The following is a 17,474-nucleotide window of genomic DNA, read 5'->3' as shown; positions in this document are numbered from 1 at the left end:
AAGCTTGCCTGAAGCAAGAGGAAAGCTTCCTTCCTTCCTGAAGAGCTGTCCTCAATTTTCCCTCTGACACATATATGACATGTACATTTATGACTTTATTCTCGTAATATTACGACTTTTTTTCTTGTCAATTTATGACATTTCTTCTCGTAAATGTACCACTTTATTCTCAAAGTCTGTGATTTTTTTTATTTTTTTTCCATTGTGGCCCTAACACGTACTTTTTTTCCCCATTTGTGCTGTTTTTTTTAGTTTTGTTGTTGAATCGTATTTTAACAATGTGCTGCAGGCCAATTTAAAAAAAAAAGCAAACTGTGGGCCACAAATGGCCACACTGTGGACACCGCCATCTTTTCATTATTTTTGCAGAGAGTAAACAAATGTAGATATTGTCAAAAACCCCAAGGGAACGCTGCCTTTTGTTTTTAAACCCCAAAAATGTAAAATAAAGAACAATCCCATTTCCAGCAGAGGTATTTAGAATACTGTATTTGTTTTGAAACTAACAGAAGTAGTTGCCGCTTTTATAGCGCTGCTTTGAATGACATCGCCATCTAGTGGCGTGGCATACATCAAGTATTTATAATACTGTCAAAACCCCAAAGGAAAAACTGCGTTTTGTTTTGTTTTTAAACACTGGAAAGGCAACAATTTACTACACATTTGACTGAATCCAACAGCGGTTTTACAGCATTAATTTGTGACGGTTCAATTAAACAGAAATCGTATTGACAATATGATGAAAAACCCAAAGGAAAACTGCCTTTTCTTAAAACGCTGAAAAAGGTGACCACAAGAATAAGCCAGTGTACTTCATCCAACACAGGTGCTGTAGTCAAAAGGCCGTTTTTGACATCGCTATCTAGTGGCATGCATATTGCAACGTTGTCTGATTTCTTTCCCCCTATTTTTGCACGATCTTTGAACTGTAAACACACTTTAAAGATATGACTTTAACCTGTGAGAAGAAATGAAATGAAACATGTAATGGTAAGGGATTGTACATCATTATTCCTAAACATTTGCTTTAGAAAATGTTTTTTAAGACTCGAAGAATAGAAACATGCCGGGAAAAAAAGCAATTCGCAGTTAATCTAAAGCCTTCCTTTAAATAAAAAAAACGACATCTAATGGGATGTTCCGGCTCAGTGCCTGCGCCTTTAAGACAAGCATCGCTGGGTGTCTGATTGATTTAATATTCACCGACGTGCCAGTGAGAAACCTTGTTAGACACACACAGACTCACGTCAGTCTTCTTAAAAGCCTCTTTGAAGATGAGGACGTCTTGAGGATGGCCTGTGCGCATTTGGACTAAAAGTGCACCATTGCCCATCGCTGGAAGGGTTTTTTTGGACAACACCATCCCATTAAAGGACGTCGGGCGGCATGTCGGAAAAACACGGTGAGCTGATTTAACTGTTTGAGCAGTAACACTCCGAATCCGATGCATATAATAAATAATACATGTGCTTGGGTTTAGTAGCTATGATATAATTGTGTTTTTTTATGTAGCCATTTGTCAGCATCTCTATGGTGCGCAGTTGTACATGATGCACCGCTGCGTGGGTGCAGACAGAGGAGAAACATCATCCCAAGGCCTTAAATTCATGTTAATATCACACTTGGTTTCATTCTGCTACGCTGTATTTTCTACTCTTACCACCCAGTCCCCCTTTTAACGTCCTTCTGTGGACAATACGCTCTCACAATGACGCCGTGTGACGTCAAAACGAAATAAACGCAACCTCTCCACACACCACAGCTATGACGTCACACATCAATTAGTTTTCTAATGTTAGCCCAATCATTGGCACTACTGATGACGTAATGGGGTGCCAAGTCATTTTGGCGTCATTGATGTTACTACTTGATTTTCTAATTATACAGTTCCATTTATTGTGGTGTAGAACTTCCGGTTTGTAATGTAGCCATAATTTGGAAACCAAACTATTTGAAATTCTTACTAGCATTCTGGTACAACGTGAACATTATTGACTGAATATGGGAGAAAAAAGCATAGATTTTGTATGTTGTGTCCTGTGTTCTGCAAAGAAATACATACATGCAGTATGTACATTGTTTAAAATGTATTGACTATGTCTGTATTTATGCTATATGCACATTAAATTAGATTAGAACGGTGTCATGGGGGCTGGAGGGAATAAATAATTCTCTCTCAGTATATAATATAAATATAAATGTTTTAAATTAAATGTATTGATTACTGTTTATATGTAATCAAGTATGTATTATATGGAATATTCTAATTTCATAACATTTATTAAAGCTTTTTTAACATCATTTAATTTTTATAAGGCAATATATATTTTTTTAATTCATTAGTATCTATATACAGTATTTATATATATATATATATATATATATATAATTTATGAATTTAAAAATATATATTTTATACATTTAATTTTCAAAATACATTTGGAAAATAATTTATTAATTAGTTATTAATTAAATTAAATTAGGACCAGATTAGGACACCATACATACATTGTATTTGAATAAATTATGTATATTTATATAATATTTTAGTGGTTAGCATGTTCAAACTTAGATCTAGAAGATCTGGGTTTGAATCTCTGTAAGGAATTTGCATGTTCTCCCTGCTTGCGTGGGGTTTCTCCGAGTACTCCAGTTTCCTCCCACATTCCAAAAATATGCTAGTTAGGTTAACGGACTACTCTAAATTGTGCAGAGGTGTCAGCGCAAGGTTGTTTGTCTATATGTGTCCTGCGATTGGCTGGCGACCAGTCCACGGTGTAAACTCGTGACCATATGCGAGCATAAGAACGTAGGTCAACCAGTGAATTGAGAGCTTTGCCTTTCGACTCAGCTGCCTCTTCACCAAAACAGACCGATGCAGAGTCCTCATCACTGTAAATGCCACACCAATCGGCCTGTCGATCTTGCGTTCCATCCTTCCCTCACTCGTGCTCCACTTAGGGCAGGATCTCATCTCCGACCCGGACCTGGCACTGACTTGGAGGTCTTGAGAACCAGTTCTGCAGCCACCAAACCGGATCCCCTCAGCGACCTGGCTTTGCCTAGAAATTCTGTCCATAAAAGTAATGAACAGAATCGGTGACAAAGGGCAGCCCTGGCAGAGTCCAAACCTCACTGGAAATGAGTCTTACTTATTGCTGGCAATGCGGACAAAGATCTGGCACTGGTCATAAGGGGAGCGAACTGCCTGAATTAGGTAGTCTGGTACCCCATATTGCTAGAGTACTCCTCTCAGGATTCCTCGACGAGCTCAGCCGAATGCCTTCTTCGAGTCCACAAAACATATGTAGACTGGTTGGGCAAACTCCCATGCACCCTTAAGGACCCTGCCGAGATTGTAGAGTTGGTCCACAGTTCCACTATCAGGGTGAAAGCCTCACTGCTCCTCCTGGATCCAAGATTGAACTATCCGGCGGATCCTTCTCTCCAGAACCCCTGAATAGACCTTACCAGGAAGGCTGAGGACTGTGATCCCCCTGTGACCCCGGGCTGCCAGTCCGACACCGCCCCCGATGTCCACGCAATGCTACAGAGTTGTAGGGTGGATTTTTCACCACCTTGGCAACCAGAGATAGGAGAGCCCACCGTGGAGTCCACAGGCACCGCTTCCTCATTGGAAAACCGGTGCCGTTGGGATTGAGGAGGACTTCAAAGTTTTCCCTCCATCAGCCCACAACATCTCGAGTCAAGGTCAGCAGTACGCCATTCCCACTATACCCAGTGTGTACTGCTTCCCCCGGAATGTCTTCAAAGCCATGGCTTCCCCGAACTCCTTCCACGTCCGCAAACCGCTTGGCCTGTCTGGTACCTGTTAGCTGCCGCCGGAGTCCCATGGGCCAAAACGCCCTGATAGGACTTCTTCGACTTGACGGCATCCCTCACCGCTGATGTCGACCAACGGGATCTGAGATTACGACACAACAGGCATCGACCACCTTACGGCCACAGCCCTGATCAGCTCGAACTCAATATCCATTGCTTCCCTCGGAAGATGGTCGAAGCTCTTCCGGAGGTGGGAGTTGAGACAATTTATTCATTCATGAAAAATAAATAAAACGTAAATTATAACACATAACATGTAAAGTAAAGATCCCCTCACACCCTTTACTGTCTGTTCCTGGTCCTATTCCTTTCTGGATGCATGTGTGCCATAGAGGACTACTATGTAAATGTGTCTCCCTGAGCACACGTCGTCAGCCTTCATCATTCAGTTGTTCTGCGCTCCATTCCTTCGTCTTTCCACCACCATCTCCCATTTGACCCCCTCATCCATTAAAACACATCCGTCACTTCCCCAAAATTCCGCAGCGGAGATATGAGAGATGATAATGAAGGTTGTTGGGTTTGATAGCGGACGGGACGAGGTTATTCAGTGGAAATGTCAATCAAAGTCATCCTTAGTACAAAGACGGTTGGAAAATATCAAGGCTGTCTTCTATTTGGAAGATCTCGTTTGATGTCTGATTTAGGAGTTGTACAGAAAACCCCAAAGTATTGGGATGATATGTACAGCGGGGGTGTCCGAACATTTTCCAGCCAAGGGTTGCATACAGAAAGATAAAAGGACACGGGGGCCACTTTGAAGCATGATGTGCATGAAAGATGCTAAAGCCATCCTATGTAGGTCAACATACAGCGCGTCCAGAAAGTATTCACAGCGCTTCACTTTTTCCACATTTTATTATGTTGCAGCCTCATTCGAAAATGGACTGAATTCATTTTTCTCCTCAAAATTCGACACACAACACACCATAATGACCACATGAAAATTGAAAAACCCTAAGAAATCACAATGCGCATGAGTATTCACAGCCATGACGCTCCAAATCTACTGATGCATCTTTGAAGTGTTCCTGGGACAACATCATCAACATCTTAGCTCTGTGTTATAGTTGACAAAGGGAATGAGTGTAATATCTGATAATAAATCTTACAACGAATGAGTTAATTACATTTTCAGAGTGTAGAGGGCCTATAAAAATGAGCTTTGGGCAGAAAACGGCCTCCGTTGTTGAAGAATATTTTTTATATTATACAAAGTTTCTGTCAGTTCTGTAATCTCGTATTCGGTTGTTTGTTTATCTGAATGTTTCTTTATTATAATCATAAATAATTGTATTTATGTATTACCTTCAAGTACACCTATTGATAACAATACATAAACAATGGTATATTAAAATAACCGTAGACAATAGACAACGCATTTTGAGTTCAATGTTAAGTATTAAAAATGATTGCGGTATATATACAGTATATATATTTTTTACACTTCATTTTGTGTGTTTTTTCTTTCTTATTTTCATTTCTGTCACCTCTTATTGGAAAATAGTAATTTTTGAACACAGGAAGTGGACAAACTCACAGCAATTGACGAGACAGGTAAAATGGCGAGGATTAAATAAGCTCAGCCTCTTCCTGCTCCTTTTCAACACATTGAATTGTGCAAGTTCTTTGATGATTACTTTATTATATTGCCATGACCATCATCTTATCCTCTATCCTCATCTATAGTCCTTCATACCGACTGCTGTCAGGCTCTACAACACCTGCACCACCTGAACCATGTTGTAGACACTATGCTTTCTTTACACTGTTCTCTTTACTTGTCTTGCTGCTGTAACAAGTAAATTTCCCCGCTGTGGGATAAATAAAGTACATACAATACAATACAATCTTCCTCCCTTTTGTCCTCTCCTTCCCCAGGCATTGACGACTCCAGCCGTCAGACAATGCAGCCCCCTCCATACATCCCGGGACCCCAAGACCCTAACGTACCTCAGCACCCCAACATGCCGCCGGGCGCCCAGCCCGGCTATCCCCCGCTGCCGCCACCTACGGGCTCGGAGGGATACCTCCAAGAGACTCAGTTCCACTGTAACACAATGGGACCCCCTGGTGCTCCACAAGGCTACACAGTCCAGACCCAGGGTCCGGGAGGGACCATACCTCACCCCCCGGTGGGATACCTCCACCCAGGGTACCCTCTGCAGCTGCAGCCGTGCACAGCTTACGTTCCTGTGTACCCCATGGCATCGGTGAGTGCTTTATATGCACTTTAAAATACACGTGATGCACAATGGGGAATACCGTGTTCATTGCAGTAATGAACACATGCATGAGACAACTTTGCAGAACCTGGGGAGCAATTGAAGGGTTAATGATCCATCCAGAAGGGCAATTAAATCACATCAGGTTGCAGTGATAGAGTGGCATTTTTTTAAGGGTAAAAGTGGGGGTCTCCAACCACTTCATGAGGGTATATCCGCTTTCTTACTGTCCGAATTGTAAGTAGCACAGATTTTTGATTTGTTCTAAGAGTTCCCAACTACAGGGTGTCCTGAAACTCTGGAAATGCGTTATATAATTAGAAAAATATATACAGTATATATTGAAAAATTGGAATTTATTATACAGTATATATGAATAAATATTATACAATAAATAGTTTCTTCCTTTAAATGTATGAATTATTTTATATATATTACCGTATATTTCATATAATTAATTATATATACAATTAAATATTTACTTATTATATATATATTATATCATATTATTAAATGTTATACCATAAATAGTTTCTTCTTTTTAATGAATTATTATTTATTTATTATATTTCATATGACTATTCAATTGTATTTTTAATTTTAATTATTTATTGAATTATTTATATAGTCAGAATGTTTTAACTTCAGCATCATTTTATTTACATTATTATACAAAACATGTATATTTTTTTTAAATGCTTACATCTTTTATTATTGTATTTTGTTTTAATTAATAAATAATTGATCATTTATTAAATGTAACTTTTTGTCCAGACCTGAGGGACACCCTGCAAAATTGCTTTGATTATTGTTCCTGATGAGTTGTTGCTAGGGAGGATTTGTGGAGTGCAATCATTTATACAGTACATATGCCCAAGCCCAACCAATCAGGAAGAGCCCCAGTACGTAACTTACTGAAGTATAGCACTAAAACTTCATTTAAACATATTTATTTTGCAATTGTTTGACTGCTCTGTATTAAATATAAGTTTGGTCTTTGGCGAAAAGCCCCCGTAAAACTGCACCATTTAATGGGCTTGACACTGTAGTGTCACCACTGTGTTATACTGGTATAACATTTCTTTCAATAAAATGAACAAAGCCAGTGTCTCCATCCTAGGGACAGCCGTACATGCCAGCCACAGGAGGCCACCCAGCGATCCCACCGGGTCAGATTCATCCCATGCAAATGCCTCCCAACATCACGCTAATGGACCGCAGACCTCCACACGACTACCTGCCCATCGCAGTGCTCACCACTGTGTGTTGCTTCTGGCCCACCGGCATCATTGCCATCATTAAAGCAGTGCAGGTGAGACTGGGATTATTACTTTTTTTATGAACATAGTATTGATATTGCAGTATGTAATGTTTATTCATTTATTTTTTATTTTTATTTCTATTATTTTAAAAATCATTCACAGTAAATCATGACATCAGTAAAAGCTTCATTATCTATAATAATATAAATTGAAATATATCAAAAGTAATCAATTAAATTAAAGAAAAAAGAGAATATTTATTGTTATTATGCAGTGGTATGAAAATGTGTTTGCCCCCATCCTGATTTCTTATTTTTTTGTTTTTGTTTGTCACACTTAAATGTTTCAGATCGCCAAAGAATTTAAGATATTAGACAGTGACACAACTGAACACAAAATGCAGTTTTTAAATTAAACTTTTTATTATTAAGGGAGGAAAAAACCCCAACCCTACATGGCCCTGTGTGAAAAAGTGATCGCCCCCTCGTTAAAACATAACTTTAACTGAGATTAATTGAGATCTGTCAGTGTAGGTTAGAGTACTCAGGTTATAAAGCTTTGGGACTCCAGCAAACCACAGTGAGAGCCATCCTCCACAAATGGCGAAGACATGGAACAGTGGTGAACCTTCCCAGGAGTGGCGGGCCAACCAAAATGACCCCAACAGCGCAGCGACGACTCATCCAAGAGGTCACAAAAGACCCCACAACAACATGCAAAAAACTGCAGGCCTCACTTGCCTCAATTAAGGTCAGTGTTCATGACTCCATCATAAGAAAGACACTGGGCAAAAACAGCCTGCATGGCAGAGTTCCAACACAAAAAGCACTGCTGAACAAAAAGAACATTAAGGCTTGTCTCAATTTTGCCAGAAAACATCTTAGTGATCCCCAAGACCTTTGGGAAAATACTCTGACGAGACAAAAGTTAAACTTTTTGGAAGGTGTGTGTCCCATTGCATCTGGCGTAAAAGTAACACACACAACAGTAACATATAGTGGTGGTAGTGTGATGGTCTGGGGCTGTTTTGCTGCTTCAGGACCTGAAAGACTTGCTGTGATAAATGGAACCATGAATTCTGCTGTCTACCAAAAAATCCTGAAGGAGAACGTCCGGCCATCTGTTGGTGACCTCAAGCTGAAACCAACTTGGGTTCTGCAGCAGGACAATGATCCAGAACACACCAGCAAGTCCACCTCTGAATGGCTGAAGACTTTGGAGTGGCCGAGTCCAAGTCCTGACCTGAATCCTATTGAGATGCTGTGGCATGACCTTAAAAAGGTGCTTCATGCTGGGAAAACCCTGCAATGTGGCTGAATTACAACAATTCTGCAAAGTTAAGTGGGCTAAAATTCTTCCACAGCACTGTAAGAGACTCATTGCAAGTTATCACAAACGCTTGATTGCAGTTGTTGCTGCTAAGGGTGGCCCAACCAGTTATTAGGTTTAGGGGGCAATCACTTTTCCACACAGGGCCTTGTAGGTTTGGATTTTTTTTTCTCCCTTAACAATAAAAAGTTTCATTTCAAAGCTGCATTTTGTGCTCAGTTGTGTCGCACATTTAAATTTATTTGATGATCTGAAACATATAAGTGTGACAAACACTTTTTCACACCACAGCATATACTGCCCATGTTATTTTTGATTGTATGACATGTACTATAAAATAAGCTAGCTATCTTTTATATTTTCTAGTGCTGCACTACATTGACATGATGTGTTGTGCTTTGGGACTATACACTGCTTTCGTCTGTTTAGGGTTGGTGCAACAGTAGCCGACTGTGCAAGTCCACATGCCCCCAACAGATGCATTACATAACTGCACCATTTAGGGAGCAACTGGAGGGGATGTTTGTTTTTTTCCAGTGGCCTCGCTGACTCTGCTCAGTTGCCTCTGAGGTGATTTGAGCTGACAAGGCCGGAGTATGACTTTGGCGTATAGATGCAGTGTGGCGTGGCCTCTTTCTGCACGCTCGCTGAAATCGATCCCTTGTAAGCTCGTAGTTGGTATCCTAACATTTCCCGTCGCTGCTCGTTCAGGTGCGCACGGCCATCGCCAGAGGGGACATGGTCACGGCGGAGATCGCCTCCCGCGAGGCCCGCAACTTCTCCTTCATCAGCCTGGCGGTCGGCATCGCCTCCATCGTGCTGTGCACCATCCTCACCGTGGTCGTCATCATCGCCTCGCAGCATCACGACGACGACTGGGAGCCGTAACGGCGCGCCGCATCCAAAACCATTACCGCTAGTTCATTACACGGAAACGGGAGCACTGGTAATTGCTACACACCCACGCGACCAAACACACACGTAAAACACACACCGGATGCCAAATACTAACTGAAAGAGTTGTTGCAGTTATCCCACTTTACATTCTCATGGGTACCGCGACAAAAAGAGGTTTAAGTCACTAAAATACAGTGGAACCCGCTTATGTCAACAACTTTTCACAGTCCAACATGTTCTTATTCCTAAAAAGCGCCCACTTAAGTCAACATCAACATACAGTACATGGTGGAATGCTTCATTCAACATCTAATTTTACATACAAAGGGGTCATTTCTTGAAAAAAATGGGTCCGTTTATGTCGACGTGTGTTGTTGTATGGTTAATTTCGTCATTATCACTAAGCAGCGTGAAACGCGCTTCTGTCGGCATCTTATTACAGCGTTCCCTCGTTTATCCCGGGGGATAGGTTCCCAAAATAACCCGCAATAAGTGATATCTTACATTTTTTTTACGATGATTATATATGTTTGAAGGCTGAAAACCCCTCACAATACGCTTTATACACTTTTCTTAGACAGGCATTAACATTTTCTCACATTTCTCTATTGTTTAACTAAAAGTAGTTCAAACTTTTGTTTGAATTTTAATGATCAACCTTAATGATCAACACAAGAAATGATGAAGTCACTCACATATATTTCACTCCTGTGACCGTGCCTTTCTGTCCTCGTGCCGTTCCGCTGTACTGTAGCGTTTTTGTATCCTTGTTAAAACATATTGCTGCAGACGAACCGAAGATTCATTTACAAGCTAGCAAGCAAGCAAGCTAGCGATGACACAGGAGACACGGCAGGACAGCACAAAGGAAATTTATTGACAATGGTCTACAGCCAATCAGGACGCAGAAAACAATAGCCGGTGCAGACAGACGAGAGAGAGAAGAGATAAGACACTCAACTTCCCACACAATGCAGTTTTTCTTAAAGGGCCAGGCTCGGCCTGGAACAGCTTTCATACGCTGTAATGGAAAAAAAAGAAGCACTAAAAAAACAGCGACAGCGAATCCGCCAAAGGTGAACCGTGATAGAGCGAGGGAACACTGTATTACAAAAAAGTACCCGCTTAAGTCGACACGCATGGTGGTCGACATAAAATTTGACATCGAAAGGTGTCATTTCTATGAAAAATGCGTCAGTTTATGTCGACATGTGTTGTAGTATTGTTAACATCATCATTATCACTAAGCAGCGTGCAACCCACTTATGTCAACAAACCGTCTTTGTCCCGGTCCACCGTGTTCTTGTTACTAAAAAGCGCCCGCTTAAGTCAACGTCAACATACATGGTGGACCGCTTTTTTCGACATAACATTTGAAATCCTAGGGGGTCATTTATAAGAAAAATGGGTTTGTTTATGTCGAAATGTGTTGTCGTATTGCTAACGTCATCATTGTCACTAAGCAGCATGGAACCCGCTTAGGCCGACATCTTATTATTACAAAAAAAGCACCCGCTTAAGTCGACACACATGGTTGACCGCTGTTGTCGACATACAATTTCAGAGCAATTTCTATGAAAAATGTGTCCGTTTATGTCGACATGTCCTGGTCAACAGAGTTCGTACTGCAAAAAAGTGGCCGCTTAAGTTGACGTCGACATGCATGGTCGACTGCTTTTGTCAACACAAAGGATAATTTTTATTAAAAATGGGTTCGTTTATGTCAACATATGTTGTCATATTGTTAACGTCATTATCACTAAGCAACATGAAACCCACTTATGTCGACAAATCATCTTTGTCGACCAAGTCCCGGTCTACTGCGTTTTTTTTTATTACTAAAAAGTACCCGCTTAAATCAACCGTTTCTGTCAACATGAAATTTGAATACCAAAGGAGTCAGTTCTATGAAAAATGGGTCCGTTTATGTTAACTTCATTATTAATACTAAACAGGGTGAAATGTCGACAACCTGTTTTTGTCGACCAATTCATCAAGTCTTGGTCGACCGCATTCGTATTACGACAAAGTGCCCGCTTAAGTTGACGTCGACATGCTTTTTGTCCGAATGTGAAACCCGCTTATGCTGACATCCTGTTTTTTTCGACTAACTCATCCAGTCCCACTTCACCGCATTCGTATTATAGGGCCCGCTTAAGTTTACGTCGACATGCATGGTCGACTGCGTTTGTCGATACAAAGGGTCATTTTTTATTAAAAATGGGTCTGTTAATATCAACATGTGTTGTCACATTATTAACGTCATCATTATTACCCGCTTATGTCGACAAATCATCTTTGTCGACCAACTCATCAAGTCCTGGTCTACCGTGTTTTTTTATGACTTAAAAGTACCTGCTTAAGTCAACCGTTTCTGTGAACATAAAATGTGAGTACCAAAGGTGTCAGTTCCATGAAAAATGGGTCCGTTTACGTTGACATGTGTTGTGGTATTATCACTTAACGGTGAAATGTCGACAACCCGTTTTTGTCGACCAATTCATCAAGTCCTGGTCAACCGCGTTTGTATTACAAAAAAGTGCCCGCTTAAGTTGACGTCGACATGCTGTTTGCCTGAACGTGAAACCCGCCTATGTTGACAACCTGTTTTTGTCGACTAACTCATCCAGCCTCGCTTCACCGCATTCGTATTATAAAAAAAGCGACCGCTTAAGTTTACGTCGACATGCATGGCCCACCGCTTTTGTCAGCACAAAGGGTAATTTTATTAAAGATTATATTCATTAAAAATGGGTTTGTTTATGTCAACATGTGCTGCCATATTGTTAACTTTATCATTATCACTAAAAGCAACGTGAAACCTGCTTATGTCCACAAATCTTTTATCAAGTCCCGCTCCACCGCGTCGACCACTTTTGTCGGCATAAAATTTGAGGTCCAAAGGGTAGAAAAATGGGTCCGTTCATGTGGACGTGTTGTTTTATTGATAACTTCATCATTGTCGCAAAGCAGCGCGAAACGACAACATCACATAACTACGGTCTTGTTTACACAGCATTGAAACGAGCTTCCTGTTCAGTGCGAAGTAGGCTTCAAAATAAAAGCATGTGAACCCGGATTTTACCACCAGAGTATAAAATATGATAGGAAAACACAAGAATCTAAATGGCAAACTTGGCTTTTTCAATTTCGGTTGTGTCGACAACCGCTTATGTCGACATGAACGGGATCCACTGTATACTAAGTATGTGTATATATTTCCAGTATGTATGAGTATTTTCTTGGTGGAAAAACAGTGCCATGTCGAAACAGTGTGCTGCTATCGTATTACTGCTGACGCGCCATCGAGCTAATTTTAACTGTTAAGCGGAGCCGATCGATACTTTGAAAACACCAAATGTAGGCCGGTGCAGGCTGGGGAAAATGTTTTAAATTGTATATATTTAAAAAATGTTATTTATTGCTTTACTCGATAGCTGCTGTGCATTTGTCACACTTTTTTTATTGTGAGATGATGCGGCTTCTGACATGCATAGTGAAGTACACGCATGACAATAAATGCGTTTGTCGTAACGCAGCTCTAAAAGTAGATGATTTATTTAGCTCTAGTAATCGCCGTGTAGACGCTGACTTCAGTGGAAGCATTATTAATTTTGATATTTTTTTAGACGTGTAATGGCCTATATTGCATTGCCTTGACATAAGGAGGCAGCATAAGCTTGCATGTCATCCTCAGTTTGTTTCCATTTATTTGAAATATTGGGGCTTGATATGAGCTGCTATACAGTGTTTATTCATACTCAGTACGCAGTTGTCCTGTGCAGTGAGTCGGAATTTGATTCCCTTTCAATACAGCATTGGAAAACTACGACGGCGTATTAGGGCCACATTGGGGAAAAAAATCAGAGATTTTGAGAATGAAGTCGTAATATTACGTGTCATCTTGTCAGAGGGAAAATAGAGCACAGCTCTTAAGGAAGGAAGGACACTTTCCTCTCGCTTCAGGCAAGCTTTTACTTATAACTTCGCGCAAAACAGAACAGTTGAGCATTTAGGGAGAGAGGGAGAGGAGGAGAGGAGTGGGGGAGAGAAGGATGTTGGCTAAACTGACATCCATCATGGACAACACCTCTCACCGCTACATGATACTGTTGTTTCTCTGGGCAGCTCCTTCAGCAGCAGACTGTTACACCCACGGTGTAAGAAGGAGAGGTTCCGCAGGTCCTTCATACCGACCGCTGTCAGGCTCTATAACACCTGCACCACCTGAACCATGTTGTAGTCAATATGCATTTCTTTACACTGTACTCTTTACTTGCGTATCTTGCTTGCTGCTGTAACAAGTAAATTTCCCCGCTGTGGGATAAATAAAGTACAAATACAAATACAATACAATACAATACAATACAATACAATACAATAGATTAGATTAGATTAGCATGTCTAGCCCTTCTCACTTCCGCCTTCCGCACCCCGCCCCCTCTACATGTCCAAGACCAAAGGTCACATAAGGCCCCCCCCTTTTCATAGCTGTCTCAGGCAATGCCTGTAGCATAAAGTTGCGAGTTCTTTCTCGTAAATGTAGGACTTTATCGTCGTAATATTACGAGATTTTTTTTGTATATTTACGACTTGGTTGTGGTAAATTACAACTTTATTCTTGAAATCTCAGATTATGTTAATACTCCGTCGTAACAGGCATTGCTTGAGACAGGTATGAATGGTGGGACTTATGTCACCTTTGGCTTTGGGCAAAGGTAATATTTCGACTTTTTTTCTCGTAATAAAAAAAAAATGTAGCCCTAATACTCCGTCGTAGAAAGCTTCAAAATGAATGAATCACGCCTCAGACTGGTTCGTAGTACTTTGGTCTTTTTTCTAAATTCTCATGTCATTTAATTCCCAGACATGTTTCTAACATATCTTGCTTCCCCTTTTTTGGTACTGTTTTCAAAAATTATATTATTAAGGAACGAAAAGTGTTTTAAGTGTTTCGTTTTGTTTTTGGTTATGTTGGAATGAAAAAAAAAACAACAACCAAATTTGCTATATTGCTAAAAAAAAAAAAAAAAAAACAATCAGGCAATGCAATGAAATGAAAGGCATTGCGCATATTTCTTATTTAAAAATGTATTGCTCTAAAACCCGTTGCACCGAAAGTATTGATTATATTTTACGCTTGCACAGTAAACCGTCGCTTGTAAATCTTGTTCAGTCGACACTCCAATCAATCAAATTAAACGCTCAACTGGTTTCTCACACTTGTTATTTTGTTAAATATAAAACGATTACGTTGAAAAACAATACTCTCGTGGCACTGACATAACTATGTGACATATATACAGTATGTATAATGTGAATTGCACTTATTTGTTGTCATAACCTCATGGAATAGCAGGATGCCCCTAAAGTCTGGACACAAAAATGCATACTTTATCTAATTGTAAAAAAAAAATAAATCACTTAAATATTGACATAATATGAATAAATACATGTTTTTTTCTTTTTAATGTATTTTTTAAATTCGGAAATATAATCTTTTATTTATTATGGTTTATTTTTTCATTGCTTTTAAAATTATTATTACATATTTAATGATTTCTTCCATCCATCCATCCATTTTCTATGCCGCCTCTCCTCCTTAGAGTTGCGGGGGCATGCTGGAGCCTATCCCAGCTGACTTCGGGCGACAGGCGGGGTACTTTTTTTATGTGTATGATATGTCCAGACTTTAGGGACACCCCGTATATTTCAATGAGATGGAATATCCAGCAGAAGACATGGTAAATTTCCAATCAGCGTTGTTCTAAAGTAGATAATAATGCACAGTTGGTGTTTTTACTAAATAGTCAAGTCAGTCTTAGCATATTTAGTTGAATACGCTGCATTTCCTTTAGTGCTCTCTCATGCTTTCTATTGTGAGCTGTTCCGTATTTGATTTAAAAGACCCCGTGTGATAGCAGGCTGACAAATAAATACAAGTGTTTGATGCTGATGGTTTATGCTTCTGAATAAAATAAAGGATGAAGCTCTGTCAGTGACATCTCGGGTGTGTTTTTCACCTCTTTGTCTTTTGTGTACCTTCATCACCGCCGTGTTATTTATAGCTGACCTGTTTTCGTACGACACGGTGTTTCACGCCCTGCCGTCTTGTGCATGTTTGGGGTTAAGGGGGACTCCATTGTTATGCTTTCCCAAGTGTGTTAAATGACTGGTGATGCGGTGCCAGCGATGTCAGCATGTAGGTCAGTGCGCTGGATAACGAAGGCACATAGTGGAAAAGTCATATGGGTTGCCAGGAAAAGGGTGGACGTTGATTGTTGCCAGATGCGCAGTCAAAAGTGCGTCTTTGCTGTCGTTATCATCAATTCAGTCACCATTATTTGAAAGTATTATAAGCTGGCAGGTTTATGCCAACTTTTTGTCTGTTTTGCTTTTCTTTTTTATGATTCTTTAAAAAAAAAAAGGAATAAGTTTGTTTTTCTTTTTTTCTTACTTATGGTTTTATTATTATTTCATTTTTAAATACCGACCAAGCTATTTACAACCCATATTAACTTTACTACTGCACTTATCCTTTTCTTTCTTTTACGTGCTATTGTTTTTATTCATTCACTTGTTTTGTTATTTTACTTATTTTTTTAATATTGAAAAAGTTATCTACAACCTTTATTAATAGTACCACACTAGTTACATTTTTTACTGCTAAAATGGGTAATATTATACTATTCATACTACTACACGTTATCCTTTTTTCCTTCTTTCCTTTTCTTTTACTACAAAACGTTATTGCTACACTTTTGATTCTTTTCTTTTCTTTTACTTTGATTTTTTTTATTTTTTATTTTTCCATGTATTTATTTTTCTCATTTATTTTTTAAAATGCATTTTTATCAGAATGAACAAGCGTCCCACACCTCCTATTAATACCACTAGAATTTTTTTTCCCTTTTCTTTTACGACTTAATTATTCATTTATGTATTTTTTTCTATTTTTCAGTGGTTTCTTATTTATTGTTTTCATTCATTTACCAAAATGTAACATAAATGATATATTGCTTGTTGCTGGTAATACGGTTGTACAGTATTACAATATCACTGTCTTTGAATTGTCCGACTATATGAAGAAGTAATGCGTCTAGGTTGTTATGTGTTAAACAGAAACACAAGCCACCACACAGTGGATGAGTTCATGTCGCCTGAGCTCCTACACTTTATTAAAACGATTTTCAGCCAAGAGACCAGCGGATCAGACCAATCCCAACGTGGTTGGATGGAGGAACTAAAGACGGAGGCTGAGCCATCCTCATGTGCACAGGATCACAGATGGCCATTTAGCCTCCTGACGAGAACCGCCGTCTCTCAGATTGTTTAACGTGGCCTCACGCTGCACGCCTACCTGAGTGCCAACTTCCTGTGGGTGGTTCTCAGCGCATGTTTTGGCAGGGATTTGCCACCCCTAACATAATGATAGGGGATGAAAACGTAGCTCAGTCCATTAAAAAGGCCCTGAGTCCATTTATGTATTTTTGTTGTTGTTTGGCATCCAGCCTGTTGTATTATTCCAGGATCTTGAGTTTGATGAACTGGCAGAGGCAGAACGGCGCCGTGGTGCAGTGATTCGTCCGTGGTCGGAAGCGATGATGCGACGGTCCGGACAGCCTCTCGGACACCAGCAGCTTCACGTAGGCGGCGCTGTAGGTCATCAGCAGCTGGTAAGCTCGAGCCTGGACGGTAATGAAGCTATCATGAATACAGTAGAACCCACCAACTCATCACCGTGTTGTTATTGTTACTACAAAGTGCACGCTTAAGTCCGTGTCGACATGAGTATAAAATACACAAAAACATAAAAATATGCACAAAAGGAGGAAAACAATGCCGTAGATTAAAAAAGTCATGATCCATTTTCCTTATGTCTCTGGTGTAAATGTGCAAGCAAAGGCTAATTTAGGTT

At 39.9% G+C, this 17,474-nt stretch overlaps 2 protein-coding genes across 6 annotated transcripts in view; one reads left to right on the top strand and one right to left on the bottom strand.

The window, feature by feature from the left end:
- Positions 1-49: 49 nt before the first annotated feature.
- Positions 50-15,558, top strand: prrt1 (proline-rich transmembrane protein 1). Of its 2 annotated transcripts, none has more exons than XM_054763556.1 (4): positions 50-1,402; positions 5,725-6,056; positions 7,189-7,380; positions 7,680-9,343. In XM_054763556.1, the coding sequence occupies exons 1-4, from the start codon at positions 1,387-1,389 to the stop codon at positions 7,743-7,745; spliced, it is 606 nt and encodes a 201-aa protein (XP_054619531.1). In that variant the 5' UTR covers positions 50-1,386; the 3' UTR covers positions 7,746-9,343. The 2 variants fall into 2 exon arrangements, with proteins under 2 accessions (XP_054619531.1, XP_054619530.1); XM_054763555.1 differs by lacking the exon at positions 7,680-9,343 and adding an exon at positions 9,371-15,558 and having other exon boundaries at positions 60-1,402.
- The window catches only part of LOC129173066 (transmembrane protein 268), a 15,675-nt gene continuing 12,081 nt past the window's right edge, over positions 13,881-17,474 (bottom strand). For all 4 annotated transcript variants that reach the window (XM_054763550.1, XM_054763554.1, XM_054763553.1 and 1 more), the window contains exon 9: positions 13,881-17,244. In XM_054763550.1, the coding sequence (XP_054619525.1) occupies positions 17,077-17,244 (168 nt within the window). In that variant the 3' untranslated portion in view covers positions 13,881-17,076. The remainder of the gene's footprint in view (positions 17,245-17,474) is intronic.

This window comes from Dunckerocampus dactyliophorus, chromosome 20 (assembly GCF_027744805.1).
Source record: "Dunckerocampus dactyliophorus isolate RoL2022-P2 chromosome 20, RoL_Ddac_1.1, whole genome shotgun sequence".
Lineage (NCBI taxonomy): Eukaryota > Metazoa > Chordata > Actinopteri > Syngnathiformes > Syngnathidae > Dunckerocampus > Dunckerocampus dactyliophorus.
Note: the sequence above shows the minus strand (reverse complement) of the source record. Positions and strands in the feature narration are given on the sequence as shown.

Excerpts from the sequence above, each read along its gene's own strand:
- prrt1 (XM_054763555.1), top strand. Across the intron at positions 6,057-7,188 it reads CTGTGTACCCCATGGCATCG|GGACAGCCGTACATGCCAGC; the intron begins GTGAGTGCTTTA and ends TCTCCATCCTAG. Across the intron at positions 7,381-9,370 it reads CCATCATTAAAGCAGTGCAG|GTGCGCACGGCCATCGCCAG; the intron begins GTGAGACTGGGA and ends CTGCTCGTTCAG.